Raw genomic sequence first — 19,719 nt, forward strand, 5'->3', positions numbered from 1 at the left:
AGGAAGGAAGGAGGGGACTCTGGAGCCGGACACACAAGGAGAGAGAGGAGGAAGGAGGGAAGGAGACAGAGAGAGAAAAAGAGAGAGAGAATGAGGAGCAGCCCCTCCTCTGCTCTGCTCTGGGCTCCTCCTTTCCGAAGGCGGGCCCTGCTGCCTCCCCAGTCAAAGAAAAGAAAGCCTCCAGAGACAATCTAGGCTCTTACATTGCATTGCATTAGAGCATTAATACAATCTATATCTATAAAAGAGTGATGGCATCACGGCAGCGGACAAAACAACAAAAGTAAACACCCCACAACCTCGAAAATTGACATCACAACCCCTCATCCATGCCTCTAGGTTGATACAACAAAAAGAAAAGAAAAATAAATTCCTAATTAGAGGGAGAGGAATAATTGTTTTTATCCAATTGCTACCAGTTAGAAGGCTAAGCAACACTCACTTGGTCTACTAGCAACCCACTCAGCCCAGGGGACCCTTTACCTTAACTACCACCAATTCCTCAATACTTTATTTCCCATACCACCATACTTCGCCACAGCAACGCGTGGCCGGGCACAGCTAGTCTATATATATAAAAGAGTGATGGCATCACGGCGACCGACAAAACAACAAAACTACAGGCCCCCCAACCTCGAAATTTGACAACACAACCCATCATCCATGCCTCTAGGTTGATACAACAAAAAGAAAAGAAAAATAAAGTCCTAATTAGAGGGAGAGGAATAATTGTTTTTATCCAATTGCTACCAGTTAGAAGGCTAAGCTCCATTCACTTGGTCTACTAGCAACCCACTCAGCCCAGGGGACCCTTTACCTTAACTACCACCAATTCCTCAATACTTTATTTCCCATACCACCATACTTCGCCACAGCAACGCGTGGCCGGGCACAGCTAGTCTATATATATAAAAGAGTGATGGCATCACGGCGACCCACAAAACAACAAAACTACAGGCCCCCCAACCTCGAAATTTGACAACACAACCCATCATCCATGCCTCTAGGTTGATACAACAAAAAGAAATGAAAAATAAAGTCCTAATGAGAGAGAGAGGAATAATTGCTTTTATCCATGAAATTGCTGCCAGTTAGAATGCTAAGCTCCGCCCACTTGGTCTCCTAGCAACCCACTCAGCCCAGGGGACAGGCACAGTTAGGCCTCACTTAGGCCTCTTCCACACTGCCTATAAAATACAGATTATCTGATTTTAACTGGATTATATGGCAGTGTAGACTCAAGGTTTTTATCCAATTGCTGCCAGTTGGAATGTTAAGCTCCTCCAACTTGGTCTCCTAGCAACCCAATCAAAAATAATAAAAAACACTAAAAAAATTAATACAATAAAATACTATAATAACAGAAAATAACTAAAAATAATACAAGAAAATAATAAAATATAATAAATAAAAAGATAACTTACAATAAAATTAATTAAAAAATGCAAATAACGTCAAATAAAAATTACACAACAATTTTTAACCAATACCACCACCACTTTGCCACAGCAACGCGTGGCCGGGCACAGCTAGTCTATATATATAAAAGAGTGATGGCATCACGGCGACCCACAAAACAACAAAACTACAGGCCCCCCAACCTCGAAATTTGACAACACAACCCATCATCCACGCCTCTAGGTTGATACAACAAAAACGAAAAGAAAAATAAAGTCCTAATTACAGGGAGAGGAATAATAGTTTTTATCCAATTGCTGCCAGTTTGAAGGCTAAGCTCTATCCACTTGGTCTCCTAACAACCCACTCAGCCCAGTGTTAATAAAAGAATAAAAAATAAAATACAAATAATACTATAAAAACACTAAAAAATTAATACAATAAAATACTATCATAACAAAATAACTAAAAATAATACAACAAAATAATAAAATATAATAAATAAAAAAGATAAGTTACAATGAAATTAATTTAAAAAAATACAAATAACATCAAATAAAAATTCTACAACAACTTTTAACCAATACCACCACCACTTTGCCACAGCAACGCGTGGCCAGGCACAGCTAGTACAATATAAATATAAATATAATGCAATGCAATATACAAATACATTATATTTCTATATTATATTGCATTGCATTATATTTATATTATGTCATATTTATATTATTATATATTGTATTATATTATAATTATTAATATTATGTCACATTTACATTATGTTATTATATATTGTATTATATTTATATATTATATTTATATATTATATTGCATTGAGTTATATTTATATTATATTATAATTATATTTCAATATTATATTGCATTGCATTATATTTATATTATGTCATATTTATATTATTATATATTGTATTATATTATAATTATTAATATTATGTCACATTTACATTATGTTACTATATATTGTATATTTATATATTATATTTATATATTATATTGCATTGCATTATATTTATATTATATTATAATTATATTTCATTATATTGCATTGCATTATATTTATATTATGTCATATTTATATTATTATATATTGTATTATATTATAATTATTAATATTATGTCACATTTACATTATGTTATTATATATTGTATTATATTTATATATTATATTTATATATTATATTGCATTGCATTATATTTATATTATATTATAATTATATTTCATTATATTGCATTGCATTATATCATTAATACAATATACATATAAAAGCGTCCAGAGAGATCTATTCTATTACATTGCATTGCATTATATCATCAATACAATATAAATATAATGCAATGCAATATACAAATACAGTAGAGTCTCACTTATCCAACACTCGCTTATCCAACGTTCTGGATTATCCAACACATTTTTGTAGTCAATGTTTTCAATATAACGTGATATTTTGGTGCTAATTTTGTAAATATAGTAATTACAACATAACATTACTGTGTATTGAACTACTTTTTCTGCCAAATTTGTTGTCTAACATGATGTTTTGGTGCTTCATTTGTAAAATCATAACCTAATTTGATGTTTAATAGTCTTTTCCTTAATCTCTCCTTATTATCCAACATATTCGCTTATCCAACGTTCTGCTGGCCCGTTTATGTTGGATAAGTGAGACTCTACTTTATATATTTGGATGAAATTGCACTTATATATATTTATATTTATGGGACCCATATTATATTATATTATATTTGGATTTATTTTATTTCGTGTCAAAAGCATTTCACGACAAATACATTTCAAAATGATGGGGGGGGGGGGGGGAAGAAAATCATAAGCAACTAAATAGTTTTGGACCAAAAGCGGGCAACAGCAACCGCATTGTCCGTAGCTTTAAACAACTCCTCCTCCGTATATTATATTTGGATGAAGTTACACTTAGTGTATAATCCTATGATGTAAATCCACATTTAGCCTTAAATTAATGCCAGGCTGCCTCTAGCGGAGATCTCTGAAAGTGGCCCAGATCTCATAGAAGTCAAGGCAGCCTTGGAAAGCTTGCCTTATTCCATCCATTTAAGCAAAGCTGGAGCTACAGCCTGACACTCTTCCATGTGTTGGACTACAATTCCCATCATCCACAACCAACAAGAGGAATAGTTGGTTGTGGATGATGGGCCCAGGAACAATGACTCCTTCCTTCCTTCCTTTCTTCCCTCTTTCTCCTCTTTTGAAGTTTCTCCTTCTCGGTTCTTTTGCAAAGACCAGGCAGCCGTGCAGTTAATGTTTAACTCTTTCTCCTTTTCTGCTCCTTCCTTCCCATGACAAGGCAACCATGCGCTCCGACCGCACCACCGGAACCCGCCGTTTGATAAAACAGGCATCGAGGACAGTTTGGAAACACTAGCAAAGACCACCGACGGTAAGTCACCAGCATTATCCTTCCTTTGTTGATAGAGCAAGAATACATAATACATAATATGTATCACTATGTGATAATGCACATGCGTGCATACTTTTGGGCATGTTCATAACAACCCTGCGAGTTAGAACCGGGTTTGATGGATACAAGCCGGAAAACCAATATAAAAGGAAGCTTCACAATTAATTTCCTACATTTATGATGTACTAGCTGTGCCCGGCCACGTGTTGCTGTGGCTTATGGGAATGCTTTCTTGGCCAGGTGGGATAGCACTGAATAGCCTTGCAGCCCTAAAAGCCTGAACCCTGGCCATTGTGGCCGAGAGGGTTGCTAGGAAACGAAGTGGGTGGGGCCTAAAGGGGGCAAGGCCTACCCTTCTGACCAGCAACCAGGGTTGAAAACGGCTCTTCCTCATTCTCTAATGTGGACTTTATTTTCCAGGATTTTTTGTTTGAAAGACATAGATTAGATGATTATGTCTTTTGTGGACAAATTTGGTGTGATTTGGTTCAGTGGTTTTGTTGTTTACTCAGTCCTACAAACGTACATTACACACACACACACACACACACACACACACATATATATATATATATAGACGAACACTGTAGAGCAGGCATGGGCAAACTTGGGCCCTCCAGGTGTTTTGGACTCCAACTCCCACAATTCCTAACAGCTGAACGGCTGTAGAATAACTGGACTGGTTTTTCAGGTGCATTCTCTTTGGTAGAAAGGCCTTCTTTCAGTTGGCAAATATACCATGGCTCAATGCAACAAAGTCCTGGGTGCATAATGTTTATGATGTATTGATGAACACTGGGATAGAAAAATAAAGTTACTTACTTACTTACTAGAGCAACTGGACTGGTTTTCCAAATGCATTGTCTTTGGATCTGCAAAAATATACAGTTTCAACTGCAAGCGTTTTATTTATTGTAATATGCTTTCTTGTACTTGTTCGTTTTCGGGTCTTTGTCCCGTGTTAGCCACCCTGAGTCCCTGTCGGGAGATGGTGGTGGGATAGAAAAATAAAGTTACTTACTTACTTACTAGACAAACTGGACTGGTTTTCCAAATGCATTGTCTTTGGATTTGCAAAAATATACAGTTACAGCTGCAAGTGTTACAATGTTGCATTGCAGAACGGATGCATCTTGACACCATAACTCAATGCAACAGAGTCCTGGGTGCCTATGTTTACAATGTATTGACAAACACTGGAGAGTAACTAGACTGGTTTTCCAAATGCATTATCTTTGGATCTGCAAAAATATACAGTTACAGCTGCAAGCGTTATGGTGTTGCATTGTAGAATGAATGCCTCTTGACACCATAACTCAATGCAACAGAGTCCTGGGTGCCTATGTTTACAATGTATTGACAAACACTGGAGAGCAACTGGACTGGTTTTCCAAATGCATTGTCTTTGAATCTGCAAAAATATACAGTTACAGCTGCAAGTGTTACGACGTTGCATTGCAGAACGAATGCATCTTGACACCATAACTCAATGCAACAGAGTCCTGGGTTCCTATGTTTACGAAGTATTGGCAAACACTGGAGACTGGTTTTCCAAATGCATTGTCTTTCGATCTGCAAAAATATACAGTTTCAGCTGCAAGTGTTACGACGTTGCATTGCAGAACGGATGCATCTTGACACCATAACTCAATCCAACAGAGTCCTGGGTGCCTATGTTTACGATGTATTGACAAACACTGGAGAGTAACTAGACTGGTTTTCCAAATGCATTGTCTTTGGATCTGCAAAAATATTCAGTTACGGCTGCAAGCGTTACGGTGCTGCATTGCAGAACGAATGCATCTTGACACCATAACTCAATCCAACAGAGTCCTGAGTGCTTATGTTTACAATCTATTGACAAACACTGGACATCTTGACACCATGGCTCAATGCAACAGAGTCCTGGGTTCCTATGTTTACGTTATATTGACAAACACTGGAGAGCAACTGGACTGGTTTTCCAAATGCATTGTCTTTGGATCTGCAAAAATATACAGTTACGGCTGCAAGTGTTACGGTGCTGCATTGCAGAACGAATGCATCTTGACACCATAACTCAATGCAACAGAGTCCTGGGAGTTGCAATTGTGCATGAATCCAAACAGCCACCGTAGCCAAGTTTCCACGGCAATTAAAGCGGAACCATTCTGCAGTCAGTGTAGATGCAAAGAGAGGAACGGCACGAGAGAAGAGCCTAGCAACGGGGAGAGCAAAGGTCACATTGCCGTGGCTGCCGGCTTTTGTGCCGGCTGAGCGGCGAAACTCTGCGAATGGCAAACTGTGCACAAAGGCAAACTGTGCAAAGAGACACGGAAGGAGAAGGAGGAGCCCTCGGGGACGGACAGGCGCAACGAGGGGAACGGCAGCCGGAACAACACGGCGACACACGGCCGGACAGGTGTTTTCGGACAGGTAAAAAGTCCTTGTCTTTCATGTGCATGAATGCAGAGAACTTGGCGGTGTTTACATGTTAAGCAGTAAAGCAGAAAGGAGAAACCAACCGTTCGGGTGTTGTGGAAGTGACCCGAAACTATCACTGTGCCTCTATTGTCATACGTTGTCGGTCAGTTGCTTTCGCTTTTGGAACATTGTGGCTTTAAAGAAATTCCCATTATGCTTTGTAACAAGGGAATATTGCAATATGAGACCTTGCAATTGTGCATCGGGAAGGACATTTGGGTGCATTGCCGTCCCCAAGTTATGGGCGAGATAAATTCTACAGGTTTGTTCTTAAGTTTGATTGTGTATGTAAGTCAGTCGGAACAGGTGCATTTTTAAGTGCAACTCAGGCCAAATGTGTATATAGTAAAGGTCAAGGTTTCCCCTAACATTAAATCCAGCCGTGTTTGGTCTGTTTGGTCAGTGCTTATCTCCATTTCTAAGCCGAAAAGCCTGTGTTGTCCGTAGACACCTGCATGGAGCGCCGTTACCTTCCCGCCGGAGCAGTACCTATTGATCTACTCACCTTTGCATGTTTTCGAACTGCTAGGTTGGTCTTTACTAGATTGGCAGAAGCTGGGGCTAACAGCAGGAGCTCACCTCGCACCCCAGATTCGAACCACCGGAATGGTGGGAGCTGAAGTCCAAAACACCTGGACAAAGAGGGCCAAAGTTTGCCCATGCCTGTACTAGCCATTACAAAGCCCCGATTAGTTTATTCTGTCTCTTCCTCTTCAGGGTTTTTCCACTCCTATCATCTCAGTCCAGGAAGCAGAAAATGAAAGCCCGGCACTTTCACCAAAGAATGAAGAAGCAGCTGCATTTCGATGGGGAAAAACCATTTCCAGACTAAGTCAGGAGACGGAAAGGGTAAGTCATCCCATCAAGTAGAAGTTGGGCTTGTTTGGGATAGAATTGCCACTGTTTTTAACACGTCGGAGATGTTGTTATTTCTGAAAGAAGTCTCATTTAATATTTGAAGCCAGCTTTGGAATAATTAGTTCTTCTAAGCAGCTATTCCTTCCAAAACAGCTTCTCCGAGCCTCTTCTTTCAGGCTTAGCACTGGGTTAAACTCTTGTGCCGGCTGGACTGCTGACCTGAAGGTTGGGTTCACTGACTTGAAGGTTGCCGGTTCAAATCGGCAAGACAGGGCGAGCTCCCGCCTGTCAGCTCTAGCTTGCAGGGACTTGAGAGAAGCCACCCAGCAACACATCTGGGCGTCCCCTGGGCAACGTCTCTGTAGACGGCCAATTCTCTCACACCAGAAGCAACTTGCATTATGTTCTCAAGTCACTTCTGACGTGATAAAAATAAAGCATTGAGCTGAGAAAACATAGTAGAGAGGTTGTGTATGTGTGTGTGTATATATAGTACGTATACATGTACATATACATATACAGTAGAGTCTCACTTATCCAACATAAACGGGCCGGCAGAACATTAGATAAGCAGAAATGTTGGATAATAAGGAAGAATTAAGGAAAAGCCTATTAAACATCAAATTAGATTATGATTTTACAAATTAAGCACCAAAACATGTTTTACAACAATTTTGACAGAAAAAGTAGTTCAATAATATAATATAATAATAATAACTTTATTTTTATACTCCGCCCCATCTCCCCGAAGGGACTTGGGGCGGCTTACATGGGACCTGGCCCGATAAAACAAACAAATAACAGTAACAAAGCAATAAAACAATTATCCCAGTAAAAAACACCAACATCAATAAAAACAATCATTAAAATCAACAAGCAGGATACAGTGTTAAAAACAGTTCAATACGCAGTAACGCTACGTAGTAATTACTGTATTTATGAATTTAGCACCAAATCATCACAATGTATTGAAAACATTGACTACAAAAATATTGACTACTAAAAGGCAGACTGCATTGGATAATCTAGAACGTTGGATCAGCGAATGTTGGATAAGTGAGACTCTACTGTACATATATGGAATGGAAAATGTCCAAGTCTTGTATGTCGCACCTGTACAAGCCATTTTCTACTTATGGTGACACTGTCAATTTCATAGCTCCTTCCTCTGAAATACAACCTGTAATATATTTTGTATTTCTTAATGGCCTCCCATCCAAGAGCCGACCGGGTATGACCCTGCTTAGCATGCAAATTCAGAAGGGACCTGGTGCCGCCGGCCTCTGAACCAAAGGCATTTGGAAAACAGTTCCTAAGGAATTCAGGAGTGCTAATGAAACGGGTTCGGACAAATGTCTGCGAAGGCCACAAACTCATGAAATAACTCAAATTCTCCCCCTCCTTCACCAGTAAGCTGAATCATACACACCCCATAAGAGCAAAGCTGCTCTTAACCTAATTGGGAAGAAAGAAAATAAGTAAGAAAGAAAAAAAAGAGGACGGACAAGTGTGAGCGAAATGAATGGCATGTATTGTTTTTAGAAGCGGAGTATTGCAAACTTTGTGGGGAGGAGGACGGGAATAGAACATATATATTTCTTCCAAGGGCCAATGTCTTTCGCCTTCTTCTGGAAGGACAGCTGTTGCCCGAAGCCTCTTTCACAACCGCGGTCTATTTTCTTCCTCTTGAGTGACAAGAGTTTGTTCCTCTTTGTTTTCAGGCAGAACCAGGAAGCACGGCCTTGCGGAGACTCGAAATGCGACTCTGCGCGGAAGAAAACGGGCCATAAATGATCAAGACTTGGAAGCATTGCTGCACCATGGCGGAGAAGCCACAAGAAGACACCTCGCAGGGGCTGAAGATGCCCGAGGACGTGTCACCACGTGCCCGAGAAGAAGCCGTCAAGGCTCCGGCTGTCGGAAGCCAGTCTCCAAGTCTTAGCATCCGAGGCGGGACCCCGACTCTCCGCCACAGGCAGCCGTCCAGTTTCAACCGGAGCCTGGGCCGGTCCAGCAGGCGTTCCGGCCACTGGACGTCGTCGGGGACGGACACGGCGAGGCTCTCGATGGGCTGGGGCAGCACCAGGAGGAAAGGGCTGAAGGAGATCCTCCTGCAGAGCAGCCAAGCCAAGCCCGCGTGGTTGTCGGCTTCTCGAAACGAGAGCGGCGATGACGTCGATTCCGAGGAGCTCAACCCCGAGGACCTCTCCTTGGCGCTGGACCCCTTGGAGCACGAGTGGATGCTCACGGCGGCCCACGGGGACGTCGAGAACGCCCTCCGCTTGCTGGAGAAAGACCCCAGTTTGCTCGTGAGGAGGGACTTTGTGACGGGCTTCACCGTCCTGCACTGGCTGGCCAAACACGGTCAGCACGAGGCCTTGATCCAAGTGGTGGCCTTCGCGCAGAGGAATTGCTTCCCGGTCGACGTCAATGTCTTGACGGCCGGCGGGAGGCTCACCCCGTTGCACTTGGCCGCGCTGCAGGGCCGCGAGATGGTCATGAAGGTGCTGGTGGGGGCCTTCGGGGCCGACGTGGGCCTCCGGGACCACAACGGGCGCAAGGCCTGGCAGTGCCTCCGGGCCGACGCTTCCCGGGAGCTGAAGGAGCTCTTGGGCGCCAGCGAGGAAGACCTGGCTGCCCAGGCCGGAGGCAACGCCAACAACAACAACTGCGCCCCGTCCAGGCGAGGTGGCCTCGGGAACGTGGTGAAAGCGGGCAGCAAGGAGCCACAAAGCCAGAGAGCGGCTCCCAGGCTCTCTTATTTCCGGAACATGTTCAAGCAAGCGGTCGCATTCTTCCAGGAGCTTTAGACATCGGTTCAGCGACCTGTGTTACCTGTGAGCGGATTCCAATACTATCCATCATCATACAGTGGGATGGAAGTGGTTGGAAACCGGTTGTTCAATGGGACCTTGAAATTGCCTCCAAACATTGCTCTGTCATACAGCTGCTATCATAAACTCGGAAGTTGCTTAACGGGATCGATATTGCCTCCAAACATTACTCGGACGTACGGATACTATCGGGAACTCGGAAGTTGCTTAACGGGATCGATATTTCCTCCAAACATCGCTCCGCCGTACAACTATTTTCGGAAACTCGGAAGCTGCTAAACGGGATCGATATTGCCTCCAAACATTGCTCCACTGTACGGCTACTATCGGGAACTCGGAAGTTGCTTAACAGGATCGATATTGCCTCCAAATATCGCTCCACCTTACGTATATCGGAAACTCGGAAGTTGCTTAACGGGATCGATATTGCATCCAAACATTGCTCCACCGTACGGCTACTATCGGAAACTCAGAAGTTGCTTAACGGGATCGACATTGCCTCCAAACATCGCTCCATCTTACGTCTATCGGAAACTCGGAAGTTGCTTAACAGGATCGATATTGCCTCCAAACATCGCTCTGCCGTACGGGTATTTTCGGAAACTTGGAAGTTGCTTAACGGGATCGATATTGCCTCCAAACATCGCTCCACTGTACGGATACTATCAGAAACTCGGAAGTTGCTTAACGGGATCGATATTGCCTCCAAACATCGCTCCGCTGTACGGATACTATCGGAAACGCGGAAGTTGCTTAATGGGATCGATATTGCCTCCAAACACTACTTCACCCTATGACAACTATCAGAAACTCGGAAGCTGCTTAACGGGATATTTCCTCCAAACATCGCTCCACCGTACGGATACTATCGGGAACTTGGAAGTTGCTTAACGGGATCGATATTGCCTCCAAACATCGCTCGGAAGACCTTCTATTGGCCAGATCCTTCATTTCCAAGGAAACAATATTTAGGATTGGCATGACTTAAGTCTGCAAACTGGAATAAGTCTTCCATCTCTCTTTGCTTCCTACTAGGAAGTGTGTAAGTAGGATTCTCAGGGATGTTTCGGTGGGGTGGGATTGTAATTCAAAGCAGAGGCGGATTCCATGTTGCAGTCGGTTGACGAATTGTCACGATGGGCGAAGAGATAAATCACCAAATCTTGGGTGGACCAAGCACTTATTTGTAACTAGAACAGGCATGGGCAAACTTGGGCCCTCCCTGCAAGTATTTTGGACTGCAACTCCCACCATTCCTAACAGCCTCAGGCCCTTCCTTTTCCCCCTCAGCCGCTTAAGCGGCTGAGGGGGAAAAGGAAGGGCCTGAGGCTGTTAGGAATGGTGGGAGTTGCAGTCCAAAACACTTGCAGGGAGGGCCCAAGTTTGCCCATATCTGTACTAGAAGATAGCCCATACTCTTCTTTCTTTTTTCCCCTGGGTGCAATTGAGAAAATACAAATTATTCTGGGCTATGGAAATTAAAATGATTTCAGCACTCCTTTCTTAATGCCGTAAGAACCTTTGCAGTTTCAAATAAAAACAAAGCCTTGATGGCGGAAAAGCAAAGCTGTGTCTCCTTGATAATTCCCATATCATTATTATTATTATTATTATCATTAATTCATTTCTATTCCGCTTTTCTCCTGTGGGTGGGATTCATAAAATTCATACAAATACACTGAACAGCAATACATAATCAATTAAAACATCCTATCCCAATTAAAACCCAACTGAAATATCAAATAAAACAATTTTATGACAAGAAGTGACGTTTCTGGAGGGGAAAGCGGGAGCTCCGGCATAACAAAAGAGCTAGTGTCTTGTAACATTTAATATGAGATGTATTAATATTAATATAACCTTACTCCATCCATTAATCCTCTAGCATTGCAATTACACAATTGTTACCTTCCATAGAAACCTGGGAACGATTGCATTGTTCCAAACAGTATGATCTTATTTACCGAGCTTAATAACGCGGCCAGATAGGTCTCGCAATTCCTCCCTCCGGTTCAGCCAATGGCAGATCTTTCCTTTTTGATCGAGTGCCAAGCCCGAAACACAAAAGAAGCCGGGCAAGAACTGCTTCGGGTAGAAATGGAAAGGGAGATTATAGTAGCTCATAGTTTTACACACCAAAGATCAAAGTAAACATTGAGGAGCCAACGCTCCGAAGAGTAAATAGTTTCTTGCCTTTGTTTCTTGCGCCCATGACAACTCTTTACAAACTTGGTAAGAATAACCTAGCAAAACGTTCCTGTAGACTGGGTTGCTGTGAGTTTTTTGGGCTGCCTGGCCATGTTCCAGAAGCATTCTCTCCTGACGCTTCACCCACATCTATGGCAGGCATCCACAGGTTGTGAGGTCTGTTGGAAACTAGGCAAGTGGGGTTATATATATCTGTGGAATCTCCAGGGTGAAAGAACTTTATAGTCTGTTGGAGGCAAGTGTGAATGTTAAAATTCATTAGCACTGAATGGCATTGCAGCTTCAAAGCTTGGCTGCTTCCTGTCTGGAGGAATCCTGGGTTGGGAGGCACTTTTTGAAAGGAGCCATTGTATAGATTTCAAAATGTTAATGTTAGTTCTGTGCAAATATTGAAGGATTAAAACAAGACCCACAGATTAACTTCTGTGCAAGTCTCAATCGAGGAAACGTTGCATGTCAATAAATGTAATAATAGTAATAATTAATAAATATAATTATTATCGCCGATACATCACAGAGTCCTAGACACTTGGGAAGTGTCCGATGTGTGAGTGTCTGCTGTGGACTCGTCTTGTTGGGTTTCTAATAATAATAATGATGATGTAGTTCAGTGATAGAGCTCATATTTTGCATGTAAACAATCCCTTTTGTCTCTTGTTTAAAAAGTCCCACTAATTGGTTTCTGGGAAAGAAAGCTTTGCAGAGATCCTGGAGGGAAAATTTCCAACTACAATATCTGGACTGCACTTGTGAGAACTTTAGTGTAAGGCATGTTTGTCATATTTTCTATTTATTTATTTATTTTGTGTCAAAAGCATTGCATAACAAATATATTTTCTATTAGTAGCCGAGTTTGCAACCCAGGAACAAAAATCATGTTGCATACTGTTATTTACTCTGCATCATTTTTAAAGGGAAGCGAAACCACACTTCCTCCTTTCACAATGTGATCATACACAAATGCACAGCAAAGCTATCTCCCTTTTTCACCATTGTGTTACTTTATTTCTTATTGCTCCTTATTTCTCCCTTACTTCACCCTCACCTCTGCAGACTTTTCCTCTCTACCTGTGCTTTCCCAGCTCATTCCAAGCCATTCGCCCACAAAAGCAGATGGGAGCCCCAGCTTTGCAGGGAATCGGTGTCGAATTCGCAGCCTTTGTCTGGCTGCCAACCCTCTCTGCTCAGCCGCGTAAGCAGGAAACCCAAGCAGAAGCCGCTCATTTGCACATGAGAGTGCGCTTCATCTCATGTTTATTAATGAGCCTCTTTTCTTCACGGGGGTATGGATGGGCTTGGGAACCGAAGGACAGAAAACGCCAAACACAAAGGTCCCCATTATTCGGTTTTAATTCTTGGGGGAAAAAATAAAAAAATTCAGGAGAGAAAGGAAAACTGCACAATATGTTGACGGCGTTCAGTCCTGAAAAACAAGAGTGGCGGCAGATTGGTCGGAAGGGGCCATTCCTGGGGCTTGGGGGCTCCTCACAGGCCCAGCTTGGTCCTCCTCCAGTGCCTGCGTTTGGAGTTGTACCTGGAACAAAAGGGGCGCATTAGTACGCAAGGCACGGCCCGGCAGACCTGAAAACTGGCCCCAACCAAGCCAAGAGGAATCCCGTTTGGAATTCATGCGCGGCGCACGTCCTTTACAAAGGGATTCCCATCTGTGAGTTGAGCAAGGGTGGCTTTCCCACACCATTCGGCCCTCCCTCCCTTCAGCATATTTCTACCAAGTATTTTACGTTTCCAAAAAATATTTTATTTATTATTTTATTTATTTATTTAATTTATATACTGCTCTTCTCCCCCAGCCTCTTCTGATGGGTAGGCTTGCAAGGAATGTTTGGTGTACTATTTTAACAAAAGTAGTTCTTTCAGACAACTATTGTTACTGTGTTGTCAAAGGCTTTCATGGCCAGCATCACTGGGTTGCTGTGAGTTTTCCAGACTGTTTGGCCATGTTCCAGAAGCATTATATCCTGACGATTTGCCCACATCTATGGCAGGCATCCTAAGTGGTTGTGAGGTATACTGGAAACTAAGCAAGGGAGGTTTATATCAGGGCCAGCTAACACTTCCCAACAAAGGAGTCCCCCGGGCAGGAATCAGCCAAGCCTGGAAACTGCAAGGCGTATTATTATTATTATTATTATTAATAATAATAATAATACGCCTATCTGCTATTTAGTACAGTGTTCCCTCACTACTTCACGGTTCACTTTTCGCAGATTCGCTGTTTTGTGGTTTTTCAATAAACTCTAAAAGACTATTATAAATAATAAAAAATTACACTGTATTGTATTTTATGAATGTTGCTGCAATTAATTAATTAACTATTTTAATTGATTTGTATTGTATTTTATATACGTGTGTTTTACTGAAACCACCCTGAGTCCCCTTTTGGGTGAGAAGGGCGGGATATAAATGTTGCTAATAATAAAATAAATAAACAATAACTTTCTTTATACCCTACCACCATCTCTCCACGGGGACTCGGGGCAGCTTACAACAAGAATATGACAACAACATAGCATACAATACACACGATCCACTAAATAATGAGATTTAAAAACAATGCAATACAAGATAAAAACAACATTAACAGTTTAATGCTAATCAAGGTGATTAATTGCAGCATTCTCACTTGCCTCCAACAGACAAACAGTTCTTTCTCCCACCCTGGACACTATGCCATAAACGTCACTGACCTAGTTTCCAACAGACCTCACAACCTCTGAGGATGCCTGCCACAGATGTGGGCGAAACGTCAGGTGAGAATGCTTCTAGAACATGGCCAGACAGCCCAAAAAACTCACAGCAACCTAACCATCGTTGCGTTTATATAACTTCTGTGCATCTCCCAATCTTCTACTAATTTTCTAATGAGTGGATTTCCCTTCTTAAAGTCTCTCACTTCCTGCTGTCTCAGCACCATTAACTCAATATTACCACACTGATTAACTTTTAATCAATAGAAGTCAGAATTAAGTTTTAATGGCACTTCCAGAAAGTATTATCTAATGGTGAAAATTCATGGATTATATAAGGGGTGCAAACTAAAATGTGATGTATATAATAGGGTTCTCAGCTACGCAAATACTGTAATGTTTGAGCCTTTATTTAATTACGACACAACCTTACAGTCTGCTTTCTCGAAGTAGTTTCAATGATCTTTCCACCACAATAAAGGGGATGCAATTGGAAAGGATACATTTTCACTAGGGTGGAAAGGGAATCCAAGCTGTGCTTCCAAGACAAAACAAAACAAAACAAGACTTTTCACAGCTTTTACATTTCTCAGTGTTCCTCACAAAGCTTGTCACTGCTCAAAGGAGACGGGTTTCGCCAGGAAAGAGGCGAGATCGAATCCCAGGGAACAGTGCTGCTTGCTCTCAGCAGGGACATGGCAGGGCTCCCACGGAAGGAAGCACTGCAATTGCAGTCTGCTTTGGGAATTGAGAATTTAATCATGAGACTTTACTAGAGGATGAAGCCAGTAATATCCTAACGCAGCAGCCTTGGCATGACTGCCAACCTTTGCCACGCAAAGCAATGCCTTTACCTGATCTTATTGCCGGTTTTCATCCGGATCCATTGGGGAATCGGTCGATTCTGCTTCTGCTTCTTAGCCAGGAAGCGCTTGATCTTGAATGTCTTGTGGGACGACTGCAGCGAGAGGAAAGACGTGCGTTTGGAAACCAGCATTAGCATTAATCCAATTTAATATTGAGAAACAACTCGTTAAACAGTACTTTAGGAAGTCTATGGCCATATTGGCTGGTGGTGGACTGCAGCAGGAATTGAAACTAAACCCCTTGTGAATTATTTCATTTTATTGTGGACAGAAGGCCTCCTGTGCTTATTATCTGAAAAGTGAGTGACGGATGTCAAGAAAGAGGTCTTTCTTAAGACATTGGCTCAATGGGAGCCCCCCTCCCAGGAATAACTGCTATTCTGAGCCAGAATGAAGAAGGGGGCAGGAAGACATCATTCCACCATGTCTCCTGGGTCCATATAACAATATAATAATATATAATAATCATATTATGCTGTGCTAATATAATGATTATGCATATAATGTTAATAATATTATAATGTAATACAATAATACACTATTATAATGGTATATTTATATTACGTGTAATATTACAATACAGTGTTATAGTACAATATAGTAATATATAATGCTTATATTATGCTATATGAATAATATAATATATTGTATGTACATATGACTTGTAAGCCACCGTGAGTCCCCTTCGGGGTGAGAAGGGCGGGATATAAATATAGCTAAGAATAAATAAATAAATGCTCTTGGTTTAATAATATAAAACATAAATGATTGGAAGGAGTAGGAACGAAAGGAGCCGTTGTAATAAGATGTTGCAATATAGTAATTATGTATGCTACGACTTACAATATAATACAATATATTATATAATTCTAATAGTATACTATACTGGTAGTGTGTTATATTATGCATAATAATAATAATACTAATAATTTTAATGATAACATATGACACATTTATTGCAGTATAATACTATATATATATACTACTAGCTGTGCCCGGCCACGCGTTGCTGTGGCGAAGTATGGTGGTATGGGAAATAAAGTATTGAGGAATTGGTGGTAGTTAAGGTAAAGGGTAAAGGTTTTACCTTACATTACATCCATTTATAATGGATTTAATGTAAGGCTGTGTGGAAGGGCCTTGAGTCTACACTGCCATATAATCCAGTTAAAATCTGATAATCTGTATTTTGTAGGCAGTGTGGAAGAGGCCTAGGTGAGGCCTAACTCTGCCTGTCCCCTGGGCTGAGTGAGTTGCTAGGAGACCAAGTGGGCAGAGCTTAGCCTTCTAACTGGCAGCAATTGGATAAAAACAATTATTCCTCTCCCTCTAATTAGGACTTTATTTTTCTTTTCTTTTTGTGAGGCACGGATGAGGGGTTGTGCTGCCAAGTTTAGTGTTTCTGGGATGTGTAGTTTTGTTGTTTTGTCCTAGGCCGAAATTTCATTACCCTTATATATACAGTAGAGTCTCACTAATCCAAGCCTCGCTTATCCAAGCTTCTGGATTATCCAAGCCATTTTTGTAGTCAATGTTTTCAATATATCGTGATATTTTGGTGCTAAATTTGTAAATACAGTAATTACAACATAACATTACTGCGCATTGAACTACTTTTTCTGTCAAATTTGTTGTATAACGTGATGTTTTGGTGCTTAATTTGTAAAATCATAACCTAATTTGATGTTTAATAGGCTTTTCCTTAATCCCTCTTTGTTATCCAAGATATTCGCTTATCCAAGCTTCTGCCGGCCCGTTTAGCTTGGATAAGTGAGACTCTACTGTATATAGATTATTATTATTAATTATTGTTGTCCATACCTATAATATTGATAATAATATTCTAAAATAATAATGCTGTGGGAGCCCGGGATGTGTAGTTTGGTGAGGCACCCGCCTTGTGATGAAGTAAAAACCTCAAGGCCTTGTGAATCCACAACTCCCAGGATTAGCATTAGGCCAGGACGTATTAATTGGGGGGCTTTTCCCCACTCGTGGGGACCCCCCACCCCATAATTCCCCCCAAGCCCTCTCGTTAGAATCCCACGAAGGCAGAAACCTCATCGCGGGCTCCGGGGACCCAACCCCGGGGGAGGATGGCCACGGATTAACTCACCATGTCCGCCGCTCTGCCTCCAACGCCAATGGCCGAACGGAAAAGGAAGAGATGAGGCAGAAGGAAGCGGAGGCAGGAAGAGGCGAGGCTAGACGCTCCCTCAGAAGGCTATCGAGTGGGAGAGTGCAGCGCCCCCTCGCACCTCCAGCAGGCACTGCAGCGCCACAGCACTCTGGTTCATTAGACCATAAAGCAAGCTGGGAAAGTTTGTCTTTCCAGGCATTTTGAGGACCATACACACACACATTATAATGTTATAATACTGATCATGATAATAATAAATTATAATACTGATGACAATAATAATAATATAATATAGTAGGATGATAATAATATAGTATAGTGGGGAGATGGTGGCAGGGTATAAATAAAGTTTTATTATTATTATAATATAATAATAATAATACCCAGCAAACTTAGGTTTGTTTATTAGCCCATCAAGCAAGCAGGGAAAGTTTCCAAAGTTTGTCTTTCCTGGCATTTTGAGGACCATACACACACACATTATAATGTTATAATACTGATCATGATAATAATAAATTATAATACTGATGACAATAATAATATAATATAGTATAGTGGGGAGATGGTGGCAGGGTATAAATAAAGTTTTATTATTATATTATAATTATTATTTATTTTTTATTATTATTATTTTATTATTATATTATAATAATAATAATAATACCCAGCACACTTAGGTTTGTTTATTAGCCCATCAAGCAAGCAGGAAAAGTTTCCAAAGTTTGTCTTTCCAGGCATTTTGAGGACCATACACACACATATTATAATGTTATAATACTGATCATGATAATAATATAATACTGATGACAATAATAATACAATATAGTAGGATGATAATAATAATAATAATAATAATATAGTATAGTGGGAAGATAGTGGCAGGGTATAAATAAAGTTTTATTATTATTATAATATAATAATAATAATACCCAGCACACTTAGGTTTGTTTATTAGCCCATCAAGCAAGCAGGGAAAGTTTCCAGTTTGTCTTTCCAGGCATTTTGAGGACCATACACACACATATTATAATGTTATAATACTGATCATGAAAATAATATATTATAATACTGATGACAATAATAATATAATATAGTATAGTGGGGAGATGGTGGCAGGGTATAAATAAAGCTATTATTATTATTATTATTATTATTATTATTATTATTATTATTATTATTATTATTATTATTATATAGTACCCAGCATGCTTAGGTTTGTTTATTAGCCCATAAAGCAAGCAGGGGAAGTTTCCAAAGTTTGTCTTTCCAGGCATTTTGAGGACCATACACACACACATTATAATGTTATAATACTGATCATGATAATAATAAATTATAATACTGATGACAATAATAATATAATATAGTATAGTGGGGAGATAGTGGCAGGGTATAAATAAAGTATTATTATTATTATTATTATTATTATTATTATTATTATTATATAATACCCAGCACGCTTAGGTTTGTTTATTAGCCCATCAAGCAAGCAGGGAAAGTTTCCAAAGTTTGTCTTTCCAGGCATTTTGATGACCATACACACACACATTATGATGTTATAATACTGATCATGATAATAATATAATACTGATGACAATAATAATATAATATAGTAGGATGATAAAAATAATAATAATATAGTATAGTGGGGAGATAGTGGCAGGGTATAAATAAAGTTTTTTAATTATTATTATTATTATTATTATATAATCATACCCAGCACGCTTACGTTTGTTTATTAGCCCATAAAGCAAGCAGGGAAAGTTTCCAAAGCTTGTCCTTCCA

General features: G+C 40.5%; 3 protein-coding genes and 1 non-coding gene across 11 annotated transcripts in view; 1 reads left to right on the forward strand and 3 right to left on the reverse strand.

The window, feature by feature from the left end:
• The window catches only part of septin6 (septin 6), a 57,180-nt gene extending 57,045 nt beyond the window's left edge, over positions 1-135 (reverse strand). For 6 of the 7 annotated variants that reach the window (XM_062963982.1, XM_062963978.1, XM_062963984.1 and 3 more), the window contains exon 1: positions 1-135. This exon is cut by the window's left edge and continues 276 nt beyond it. The gene's annotated coding sequence lies outside the window, so the exon portion shown is untranslated. The other variant, XM_062963980.1, reaches the window with a different exon arrangement.
• A 3,318-nt stretch (positions 136-3,453) lies between these two features.
• Positions 3,454-11,578, forward strand: sowahd (sosondowah ankyrin repeat domain family member D). Of its 2 annotated transcripts, none has more exons than XM_016999343.2 (3): positions 3,454-3,836; positions 7,038-7,169; positions 8,900-11,578. In XM_016999343.2, exon 3 carries the CDS (start codon positions 8,969-8,971, stop codon positions 9,986-9,988), a length of 1,020 nt encoding a protein of 339 aa, XP_016854832.2. In that variant the 5' UTR covers positions 3,454-3,836; positions 7,038-7,169; positions 8,900-8,968; the 3' UTR covers positions 9,989-11,578. The 2 variants fall into 2 exon arrangements, with proteins under 2 accessions (XP_016854832.2, XP_008123585.2); XM_008125378.3 differs by lacking the exon at positions 3,454-3,836 and adding an exon at positions 6,017-6,272.
• A 1,974-nt stretch (positions 11,579-13,552) lies between these two features.
• rpl39 (ribosomal protein L39) lies at positions 13,553-18,054 on the reverse strand. Its single transcript, XM_003229495.3, has 3 exons — positions 17,911-18,054; positions 15,783-15,886; positions 13,553-13,754 (listed from the first exon to the last, which is right to left on the reverse strand). Exons 1-3 carry the CDS (start codon positions 17,911-17,913, stop codon positions 13,706-13,708), a joined length of 156 nt encoding a protein of 51 aa, XP_003229543.1. The 5' UTR covers positions 17,914-18,054; the 3' UTR covers positions 13,553-13,705.
• LOC134294135 (small nucleolar RNA SNORA69) lies at positions 15,535-15,670 on the reverse strand. The gene has a single exon (XR_010001106.1). It is a non-coding gene; the product is annotated as a small nucleolar RNA SNORA69 (small nucleolar RNA).
• Positions 18,055-19,719: the final 1,665 nt, after the last annotated feature.

Source organism: Anolis carolinensis, unplaced genomic scaffold (assembly GCF_035594765.1).
Source record: "Anolis carolinensis isolate JA03-04 unplaced genomic scaffold, rAnoCar3.1.pri scaffold_12, whole genome shotgun sequence".
NCBI lineage: Eukaryota > Metazoa > Chordata > Lepidosauria > Squamata > Dactyloidae > Anolis > Anolis carolinensis.